The sequence below is a fragment of the Gavia stellata genome, chromosome 1, assembly GCF_030936135.1.
Source record: "Gavia stellata isolate bGavSte3 chromosome 1, bGavSte3.hap2, whole genome shotgun sequence".
NCBI lineage: Eukaryota > Metazoa > Chordata > Aves > Gaviiformes > Gaviidae > Gavia > Gavia stellata.
In genome coordinates, this window is record NC_082594.1 from 73,796,791 (window position 1) to 73,809,041 (window position 12,251).

At 35.9% G+C, this 12,251-nt stretch overlaps 1 protein-coding gene across 1 annotated transcript in view; it reads left to right on the forward strand.

The window, feature by feature from the left end:
• GABRG3 (gamma-aminobutyric acid type A receptor subunit gamma3) overlaps positions 1–12,251 on the forward strand; it is a 347,822-nt gene that overhangs the window by 16,784 nt on the left and 318,787 nt on the right. Inside the window, 1 exon segment of the mRNA XM_059816463.1 lies at positions 2,935–3,002. Coding sequence (XP_059672446.1) covers positions 2,935–3,002 — 68 coding nt within the window.

Consider the following 12,251-nt stretch of genomic DNA (forward strand, 5'->3'; position numbering starts at 1 on the left):
TCTTCCATGAAACTCAGTTTATTTGGAAGACTGGTAGAGGGTGAGTTCTTTCTAATAAGACATGATAACTTTAAGACTCAGTTATTTACTTTTGCATAATGCATTTTGGATGAAGTAATCTTAAAATCTTTGCTTTGTTGGCATTTTGAATTAAAATCCTATGATAACAAATCTAAAATTTACACCTGATGGTTCTCCCAGTTTATATCTGTGTATATCCGTGAAAGACCACATGCAACAAGAACTATACTCTTCTGTCTTTTCTTTCAGAACCTGAACACATATTTACCATACAATCATATTACAATTGTATTTTCTGCCTCTGCCTAGGAAAACAAAATATCATTCAAAGGAACTTTCAGTCTGTGTTGTTGTTGTAGTGATATAATAGCTTACCTGTATTTATTTTTATTTTTAATTTGAATTTCACTGTGAATGTTTGAGGCTAGATGCTGATTTAAGTTGACATAAGAAGTGGCTGCTGCTTAGTTTTATTCTGTTTCAAGATTACACCTTTACTATGAGTAAGACCATATTCTCTTTAGCATTAACAAGCAGTGCTTCATTTTTTTGCACTGGAAGAGAATTTGGCCCTGCACATTCAGGAGAAATTATCATCTCATGATCTATTTATATACTTAACTGCAATGATTAAACAAAAATGGATTCCAAGCACTGTGTTCTGGTCCTGAACTTTGTCCCTGATCCTTCCAAGATTCAGTTGCATGCCAGTTTGCATCACTAAGTTTAGTCCCATTAATGTTCGCTAGAATTCCTTAATGTTGAACTTCCAGCTAGATATGCGCATAAACCCTAAAAGATCAGAGCCCTTTATTCCATGTATGCTATCTTGGTAAAAGAGCTAGCTGTAGTTCCCTGCTATTACCAATTCCTATGTAATGACATTTATTACTGCATTTTGAGGCAAGTCTCATTACCAGAAGCTGCTAGACTCCTATTTAGTTATCAGCTGGGTACAATTAGAGTTGCATTAATTAGTTGTGCTTGTTCAGCTGAGTTCAGATTTTCTTTTGCTGAAAGGAAGATCTGAGTTTATAAGCCAGTACTTCAGATAATTCGTAACCATGATCTTAAATAATCCTGGATGTTCTGACCATATGCAGTCAAAGAAGTGTGTGGTACGTAATGAGTTAGAAAGAATGTTTATCATCTTTAATCACTATTTATACCCACTTCAATGTCTGTTTTTGCAACATTAGATCTAGTCTTCCTAATGATATGTTCATATCAAAGTCTTACATGACAAGCCAGCCTGCATATTTTTTCAGAACCATCTAACTTTTCAGGTACTTTAAAACTCCTCACCGTCTCATTTTTAGTCTGAAAGTTGGGGGATGTGGGCAAAAATTATTAATCTTTACAGGTGAAGATTCCTGTCTATCTTCAGCTTTGTGCCGGATGGCTTCTTAAGCTTTAGACAAATTAACTGTTATCCACCTGAGATAAGCTTGCCACAGAACCATGGTATTTAACTGTTCCTCACTTCTCTGCTCAGTAGCTCTCTGAGTTTTGAGTGGCTGATGTACCTGCATTTCCTTGTTCTAGGGGGCTTGGGGATTGGTGCAAAGAAGTCCCAAGTTCAGCATAGTTCCCAAACTTCAGTGGTTTGAATTGCTCTCTGGAGATTTTTGAAGACCATGGAGCGGGGAAGATGCCTCTATGGGAAAGGGAGAGGTCTAACAGAAACTGTTGGCTTACTAGGGCCAAGTTTGCATCAATTCTGACTCTGCAAGTTAGAATAGGATTTCTATTTACTTAGTTTTGGGCCAGCTAACCCTGGAGAAAGTAAAACACCAATTTATATCTCAATGTAGAGGTTAATGTATACCCTGTGGGGTTGCAAGGAGGGCAGTATAAGTAAAAAAATCAACGTGTCTTTCAGTGTAACAGTGGCATTATTTTAGAGTTAGACTACATCACCAGTAAAAGCTATCTGAATAATGTTCAGCAGGTACAGACACTAAAGATGCTAAGAGGAAGATAAATCCTAGTGGCCTCAGCTAAAGAAAGGAGTACAGAGCTTGTCCTGGCCTATTAAATCCTGGAAGTCTGAAAACATGGAAGATCTTGTGAGAAACTTGCACTGACTAAACTGAAACATAGATGTGACAAATACAGACATAACTGTTACAAATTTCTCTGAAACTCATGTAGACCCAGACCTCATTAAATTCCTCCCCACTCTCCTTTGAGGAGGAATGGGAAAGAGATCTCCCACACAGAAGACTCAACCCTAGGTGAGATGCCAGGGAGATACATCACGTTGACAAAGCTCCTTCCAAGGAAAGGTAAAGGAAGAGAAACAACAAAGCTCACCTGATCAAACCCAGAAACTCAAGTTACTTTTGGATTCTGGGAAATCAGATTCAAAAACCTTTGGATGAATGAGGGCAAAGGCAATGTGGGCTGAAAGGAATGAGTTTAAATTGAAAGGAGAGGAGTTGCTTAGGTTTAGCTAAATGGATTTCATAATGATTTTACTCTAAGTTAGGATGATTTCAGGGCTGATGAGATGAGAAAATCTGGAAAGATCTTTTGGTATGGAACAAATATGCTAAAGGACCTGTGTGTTGAGGCAGTGGGAAAAAGTGATAGGCTGCATTACTTCTAGTTTCATGTCAGTCATCTTAGGTTTTGACTTTGAGCCACTGTGCTTAGCACTGAAAGTTTCTTTAAAAAATTGCTGCTGAAATAAATGGGGATCATGATGATAAAGTGGTACAGGCTGTAATTTACGGCAGTTTTTGTTGGGTGGGAGGAAAAGAACCTTGTCTTCCTGAAAAGTACATAATCCATATTTCTCAGTAGTTCTACTTGGAACAGTAGACCTTACAGTTATTGGGGAAGAAAATATTTAAATTGATTACTTATGTTTTCTGCAAAATAATATTAAATAATTTTTTTTCTCCACAGTAAAACCCACAGTTATTGATGTTGACATTTATGTCAACAGCATTGGTCCTGTATCATCAATAAATATGGTAAGTGACTTGCTAACAAACATTTTTTTTCTGGACTGCTGGTCTTTGCATCAATACTAGCTTTTGAAAAAGACAATAAATAGCACTGGGATAAGTTGTTTTGATTGCTGATTTAGTTCTGTTTTCAGCTATAGCTCTGTTTTTCAGATGACTCTCTTGTGTCTCTTCAAGAGAAGAACAAACCTACAAGCAGTATTATGCTCTGTGCTGTCTACCACAAAATGCTGGTAGATCTTGAATGGTAAAATAGCCATCTTAGGAAAAAATAAGTATGAAGCAAAGCTATTGTCAAGAAAATTCTTGAATTAATGTTTCAAGAGTCAATCGAATATACAGAGCTTCATAGTGTAGAGTTATTCATAGTCATCACATACTATCAGTATATTTGTTTTAAATTCATCGTCTCCTCAGTGGTTACTTTTCTTTCACTGAGTTATCAACAATCTTTAGCCTTAAAGTATAATTTTGAAGAAGTTATACATAGCTGTAATGCATGTGTAAAGGCTGGAGAAACTGAAAGTCTTTGTGATACTGTGACAATAGTGAATCTAGCAAAAAATAACTGTTGGTAAGTTGTTGTGGTTTTCTTAACTCCAGGACATTCTTCAGTTTTGTAGCAACACATTCAGATTTAGAAAGCAGGCTGGTTGTTTATATAGCTATGGAGGTATGGGTTACTGTGGCTGCTTGTGCAGCTTCAAGTTTGAATTCAGCATAGTATTCCTCTTCGTAGAGTAGGCTGAATTTTTTCTAAATACAACTTGGAAATGGAGGACCTGTTAATATCTTAATTTACTTAAAGCTCTTATACGAACCTGTTCAAAACAATGACTTTTTTTTCTTCACAATGACATTCAAAGACTGCTGTGTACAATGGTTGTATAAGAATCTAATAAATGCACTGCATGTATGTTTTGTATTTTTGGAACAAAAGCCCCTGAATTTGAAAGGTGGTCATTCAGCCTGTTTGTTTGGTTTTGCCTATGTATATAGGAGAATGTAAATTATTGCAGCATGTCAAATACTGGTTGGTCAGAGACTCCTATGCCCCCTGGCAATGGGAAATCTGGCAAGTGAAGACAGAACAAATGATGTGCTGGGAACAACTTGGCCACATATTCAAAGACTGTGAAATGTATTGGCCATATTTCATGTGAAGCACTGAATGTCAAGCAATGGGAGTACCTGCTCCATTCTTGAACTAATAAATAGCTAATCATCTTGTCCTTCCCCAACTGTGTACCAAAATGACTTGTCCAGGGAATGATTTGTCAGAAGATCTGTTCTGCTTACGGTCCTCTGGCTTGCATTTATGTATACTTTAGGAATGGGTAGTCTGTTCAAAAGCAATGGGGACAATGGTGAGGATGCTTACTTTTCGAAGTCTTTTTGCTCTTTGCCCATCTGAATTAGCTTGTAAGTAGCATTTTGGGGTACTGGAAATGTATGTGGAATAATAATTAAGAAAGCTTTTGATCAGAAACGCTTCAGGTAGGAAGAAGGAAAAAATAATAGGAGGAACCAGTGGTTCTTGGAAGATTATTATAGCACAATCAAAACATGACTAGTTTACTTATCCCTTAACTTTGAGTTCAGGATACCTTATGGCACCAAGATGGAAAGATGCACAAAGATACCAATTTAAAAAATGCATACTGTATCTCTTTGATAGTAGATGGTCTTATTAGGATAGTTAATGAGTGTATGGTGTAGAGATATTTCTTGGTTACAGCTGAAAAAAACTACATATAATCTGTAAGGGCAGAATGATAAATAAAACAATAATGAAATATAAAATGTAGGTACATGAAGTTTTAAGCACTCAATTCTGCTTAAAGCTATATTTAAACTTTTGAATAGAAATAGACCTTGTTTCAGATGTGCTTGTGGAGAGTATATCCCACCAAAACTGAATCTGAACTAGCTAAGCACTTCTGAATTTTACCTCAATTATCAATATTGGAGATTAACGTTATGCACTCAAACATAGCAAACTTTTTGTCCAAAAGGTCCATTTCTGCTCTGTTACTTTGGAGTTTGTCCAAACTTAGATCAGAAATGAGCTTGCAGTCTTAAATTTACAATGAAGATGGGAAGACCTCTTCACAAACCTACAAGCTATGGTGCTGTATAACTTCTCTCTTCAGTGGCAGGACTGATTGAGGAGCTACTTTCCCCCCATTTGTGTTATTTCAACTCTTTGGCTACAGTATGCAGTAGCTCTGTGATGCTCTACTGGAAAAACAAATTAAACACTTTTTGGAATTAAAAATAATAATTAAAAAATATCATTTATTTATTTTTAAGTAAGCAGTTTTTCATGTAGCCTGTGAACTGCTGGAGCATGTGTACACAAACAGCTGAACAGAAACAGTAGCTGGAAATTACCTGTGGCAGAGGAAGAGGAAGAAAGGGACCATCTTCAGTCTGATTCCTGTCATATACCTGAACTCTCAAAGGGACAGAAAAGTGTGTGAAAATCATGTACAGAATTTAGAATAGTATTCTGGGAGAAAAAAGAGTATTCTTATGAGAATCTACATATGCTATATTTCTCAGCAGGACAGGAACTTTTAGCTTTTCTCCCCTAAGTTATTATTAAAAGTTGAGCTATTCTGTCAAGGCAACTCAGCAAGATGGTAGTTGATTGAGCAAAAAGAAAGATGATTACATTGATTTCCATCTATTCTGTTTCAAGAGTGAGATCATCAACATGTACAAGGAGGACTTCCCTGCTGTGTACTTCCAAACTTAGCCTTAGCTCTATCACTTTTTTCTTAATCTGCAGCAGTTTTGAGGGAAAATCATGTGGAGCTTCTCTAGAGATCAAACTCTGCAGGTATATTTTCTTATCAGTTTTCATCAGCACTTTTCATCCTGTGGGTGAAACCTAGGAAGTAAAATAATTCACTTTAAGTTATCTATTCAGTGGGTGTTCAATTGAATGTTCAAGCCAATTTTGTAGAGCAAAGCTTTTCAGATGTCAATAACTTTGTTGTAATTATGATTAGACTTGAGTATGAATATTAATATCTCACTGTTTCTTTAACAGTCAGGAAAAAAAGCAGTTGCTACCACACACCTACCTACAGCAAAGATAACCTCAGATGAATTGTATGTGAATGCTTGTGGCCCTGAGGAAAAAGAAATCCTCTTAGACTGAGGCTGGAAGTGCCACAAGGGGAAGAAATGTTAGGGATCCCTTTGAAAAGGCTTGCAGTCAAGGGAAAGGTAATGTTCTCTGTGGCAAAGATAGTATAAACCACAGGAATATACAGTGACCCTGCATGCCAGGCTGTTTGCAGAGGGTTTATGCCACTTCCCCTAAAGGCCTTACCAGTAGTTAATTTCCTAGTTACTTTCAAAAATATCTGTTTAGAACCTCAAGATTTCCAGAGAAAACAGGAGTGATTATGAGAAGGTAATGCAGATGCTCTTCTATTAGAGACTCATCATTGTAAGATTTTTATGATAACAACAGAAACTTGTTTTCTGGATAGGCAGTGGTGACTTCCTTTGCCTGTGACATGGAAGATTTCTTTGGGGCACAGACTAAAGAAAGCTAATGTTAGGTAGCAAGAAATAGGAATCGTGTAAGAATAAAGAAGTAAAAGCAGGCTGAATAATGAACTGAGTGATACTAGGAGGTAGTCTCAAGTGGCAGTGGCTTTGAAGAAGAAAGTAATTTCAGCATTTTGAGCTATGGCATGATGTTATGAAATGACAGAAATGATTGATACTAGACAAGAGTATTTTGAAATTTAAAACTCTGAGATGTTTAAATGCCCATTCAGAAATTTTAGGGTGGCTTTTTAACAGATAAAAGCCATCTATTGTATAAATATCTTGATGCCTGTCCTTTATAAAAAACATAATAAGATGTGAGCTTGGACTGATTTAAAAGAAACATAAACTGGTTGATTTAAAAGTAAAAGACACATGGATGTTCTGAGCCAATTTAAAACTTCTTGTGTGCATATTATATCCCTTTGTCTTGGTTTTCATCTCTTCTTAAAGTAAGTTACAGAAATCTACAACTTGCCATTTCATATTACAATGTCATTAGACACCCTGACTTGTAGGATGCAATATTCATATCTATTGCAAGATTTTATTTCAACATTTTCTGCATTTAAAAACTGTTATATCTGTAATCATAACGAACATGCTTCCACTGCTGTTAGGGATGTTCTAAGTGAGTTTTTTAAATTTGAAAATTCATCTGCAATCTTGTTTTTATCTTTTCCCCACACTCTATATTGGAAATCAGGTGTATGAATTACAAATCACTCAGTTCTCATATCTTAGTGTCTTTTTTTTTAACACTTCCCATTCAAAATGGTGTCCAGGAAGCATATGTTTTTCATCAAAATCCATGCTCCAATTTTTGCCAACAACCCAGTTCTTGTCAACAACAGCAAAGGTTTATAAGTTGCTTTATAAAACTTAGATCTTAGTGTGACTTACTGTAGCCTGGTTTTCTACAGATAAGCAGTACTGGCTTGTGTATAAAAGAACAGAAAAAGGAGAGAGACCACGTTGATACGCAAAGTGGGAATCAGATGTAACTGATGGGGAAAAAAAATCCCCTAGAAGTAGTTTTGTGAGACAGAAGTATAAACACACTGAGATTACATAGTCTATTAAATCTCAATAACATCAAAGTGTGTGTTTGTGTGTACACACATATAGTCTTAACTGAGTAGCTACAGAAATCTGAGGTTGCAGCACAAGTTGCTGGTGAAGGAAGAATTTGACACCTATATGGTTTTAGCAAGTGGAATCTCATTTTAATGCAGCTGTACAGAAAGTATGTTGAAGATACAGTGGGAGAAACAAGCTTATAAACTATACTTACCTGTTCATAAAACTATTAATTGGTTATCTGCTGGATATATGCTCATTTCTTTATTCTCAGGTAATCTGAAAAGGTAATTCATAGAGTGTTTCTTTTGTGTGTTTCATCACTTCATTCTTTTGTGTCTACTCTCTAGGCTATGTCGTATATCTTTATGGATGCTGTATTTCCCTTTTGTTCAGTTAAATGTTGTAGAATAAAAGCAATCTTTACTCTTTTTTGCCCCTTAATGTCCCCACATGCTCACTTTGCTTCTCCACTAGACATGATAGGTATTTAAAAGAATAGTCTTGATGTGGAGACTTGCCTAAAATATTATTCAAAGCTTATAATTAAGTCTGAATTTCTTGCATATTTTTAGTCTCTATGTCTATTTACTTGATAGTTAAAACTATTATTGGAGCATCTGCAATTGTAGAAACATAACCTAGTGAATATTTACATAATAAGGTAATGCTAATTTAAATCCATATTTCATCTGTTTTTCACACCACTGTGTAGCCCCAAATATTTCCTTTACAGGCTTCTTCTCAAAGATAATGGAAGAAACTATTTGAGCACAAGCCTGATACCTGTTGTTCACTGTTAACTTGGAGTGCTTTTTCCTAACTGTATCTCACTGTCTTACCTAATCTATTTGTAAAGCAATTGTGTAGGGAGATGGTTTCTGTTATTTTTGAGGGGTGAGTTTTCCAGTTGGTGAGTTCAGATCATCTCTAAAATAATGGAATGCCTCAGGATGTTTATTTTTTCCTGCAAATTTTACAAGCTTCTTTTTTGCTCTGTGACCTAAGAGAACACTCAAGTCCTGGATTAGTTTAAGTGGGTCTGTTCATTTACAAGGACTGAGATACTAATCATACACTTAAAAATTTGCTAGATTATGATCAAGTTACTATTCTTGTTTCTAGAGTATATTTATATACTGTGATTAACTTTGGATCACTCATGATAAAAAAGGTGTGAATTATAGAAGACTTCTAATCTGCATGGATTTTTGCTGATAAATCAAAATCACCTTACATACAGACTCATTCTTGTTGCTTCAAGCTCTGGCAGTCAATGCCTCACTATGAAAATATTTCTGGGAGGTAGTAGTAATAAGCTGAAACTTGAGTCTATTTATGACTTCTGTTCCACCATTGAGCTTGTGAGAGGCTAATATAATCTCAAAAGTGAAACAGAGTGGAAAGGAGGATGCTGGAGGGAAAAAATGAGCATGGATTGTTTTTTTCACATATTACCTTGGCAGCTTCTACTTTTGGTCTCCTCTACAGCCCCACTTTGTGTGACTAAAATATGACCTAGCTGATAGACACTTGGACAAAGGCCTTAGGCTTCCCTTGTTTGACGTGCAATGGGATGGACTAGCATAATGTCCATTTTTCTGTAATGAAGCTTTTGTACTGTGATGTGTAGCAGTAAAATAGTTATTGCTATAATTTACTACATTGGCAGGAAATCCAGTTTCCTTAGTTTCTGTCACAGGTCTTTGGTAATGGACTGATCTGTCTGCTGGTTTGTCTTATCAGAGTTCAAGCAGATTGTCAAATATGGATGACTTAGTCTTAGTGTTTTCTCAAAAGGTGTGTAATGAATGAGCAATTTACTTTCAGTAATATAGAAGAATGAAATCTCTCATCTGCTCAGTAACAGGCATTGCAGAAAGATCTGAAGAAAAGCTGGACTGAATGTTTTTTCTATAGCTGAACAGTGCTACAGTATCTAACAGGTACCTCATCTTCGAGCGAAAGAATTGACCTTTGTACAACGTATGGAAAGAAACTGCTTTCCAGCCTGACGCCAGTTCTTATGCTTGATTTCTCCCACTGCAGTAACCTACTTCTTGGGCCTGCAGATCCTAGACTTTAGAGTAAGTGTATGCACTGTTATAGTTCCTTTAGAAAGTAACAGTTGCCTTCCTTGTCTATCCAGTGCTACATAGTTTCACTTTCTTTATTGCCAATATTTGGGAAAGTTAATTTAGAAAAGCTATGGTTAAATTGCTGTAGAGGATATTGAATTACTTTAGGGTAAATTGAGGGTCTGTTTGTGTAAATCAATTTAGTTTTTGAGTGGTCAAGCATTTATCAACTTTGTTGTAGAGCTTGAGCTTTCCATGATTGCTCCATGAAAGAGTAATTACTTTTGTGTCGACCTGTTTATTAGATTTCTGCATGATATTGACATAATTTAAACCATGGTTTTGAGAGTTTGGTCTTCCTTAGGTCTTTCAGTGATGGATTTACCAAAGAAGCAAATGAATGTTGCTGATTGGTTCCGTAAATAATAGACCAGTCCTAATGACAATTTTTTGTAAAATTTCATAGTGTAAAGTTTTGGGAATGAAGACCCAGACATCACAGCATCCATCCATAGAGAGATTATAAGTGTGCTTGTAGTTAGGAAGGAACATCTGAATACAATCTGACCACGTATAGTCCCTAATTGGGTCACAGAGGAGTCTTCATGCTTCTCTAAGGTTTTTTGGTTCGTAAAAAATGAATACTATTCATCAGTGTCATTTAAATATCAGAACAATGCCCTTCATTTTTCACACCATTCTTACAATGAATAAAACCCAGAAGAACCCACGTACCTTAATTTTTTTCCACATGAGAGCTTGTCATCAGTCTAATCGGGCATAAATTCCTTTATTGTCTCATTGCTGAAAAATAAGGTTTAGAGAATTGTATTTCATTTCCCTTCAAGCTTTTGTAATGAGCATGATATCCCTTGTCTGTTAAGTACTATGAGACACGCTTTTTCTGGTACAGACAAGGTATTTCTGCTGACTGACTACACAGAATTGAAAAATAAAACAAATGCTTGGTTTCTGCAATTAAAGAAGTCTACAGACTGCAGAGATGTATCTGTATCCCACCACCTCCTTGCTTTTGTTAACAGCATACACTTTTCTCCTTTCAAATCACTGTAGTCTTCATTTATTGCTTTCTTGATCTGGAAAAAGGGACTTTTATGTAGTCAAAAATAGTGATATTCTAGGTTCTTTATATATTTTTATAGGTTTCTTCCTCAAAGCTCTTTCCACCTCTGTCTTTTTGTGCATCTGCTTTTTGTTAGACTTGTAAGATACAGGTGGTTCTGCTATGTACTGTGTTGGACAAGCTGTTTTCCGCCCTTAAAACTGCTGTCTCTTCCAGAAAGTTGTGTCTCTTTTCCTACTTCCACAAATGATGTTTGCAGCCCTTGAATGCTGAGCAAATCTGGTGAGAGGAAGATGTTTTTCTAACTATTATTAGCTTTTTGCATACTAGACAGAAGCAGACAATTTTGACCATAGAGTTTTGGATGTGTTTTAGTTAAAACATCTTGGGTATTACAGTGAAATAGAGTCACTCCATTAAAAATAACAACAAACATTTTAATGTTAATATAATAATTTTACTAAGTGTTTTTTCAAGTTTTAAATGGTAAAGATATGAAAACTGTTCAGGGGTCTAAGAGATTAAATTCTCAAGGCTGTTGTGAGATTCTTAAACCAAAGAAATTGCTATCTTCCTTTCTGACTGTTTTCTGTGCTTACCCCAAGGCTAGCTGTGTATGCTCGGAGCTTATCTAGGAAACTGCATTCCTTGGGAGACTTAGGAGCAGGGGTAACTGATTCTCACTTTCTCCGACTTGTGTTTGGCATATTTTGCAAGGAGAACAGAATTTTCAAAAGTGCTTAAGGAACTTAGTAATGGAACTTAGCTACAATAACCTGTTGTAATTCTCATACATATGACTTGACAAATTGAGGGCCATGTTCATAAAGGTATGAAGGTATCAAACTCTTTCTTACAGTGCCTATCTTACCATAAATTTCAATGGTTGTTAAATACTTGTATCAGTCTGAGCTCCGGTGATATTTTCCTTGCGTAGGTAGTGAATACTTGATTTAGGTGGGATTAGAAATTTCGAAGAAATCTGTATAATTCTTGGCACTTTCTGTAAGTATTCTTCCATAGGAATTCTGGTCTTTAAAAAAGTATGTTTTAATAATAGGGTGGTTGTACCTGTTGTGACTTGAGATTTAAAAAAGCAAAAGTTGAAGGAAGGAAATTAGGCCAGCTGTTATAAAGAAGTTATATGTGGAAAAATGGAGAAACCCTTGGTCGTGCAGACACTTCATCATGTTTGACATAGACAGTGATGATTACACTGTCATGTAATCTGCTTCTGTATTAATATTTTTCTATGAAGCCAAAAGTTCCTGTGAAGACTGTATGGGGAAAAAACCCCAAATATTGGAAAAACATTTGAGGAAAGCCAAAAATGGTTGGCTACTATTTTGAGAACAATTCATAAGACAGCCATGCTATTTCAGACCTCCTGGTCCTTATCCTCAAGAAAGATTACTAAAACCTTCAAAAGAAGAAGCCTGGAAA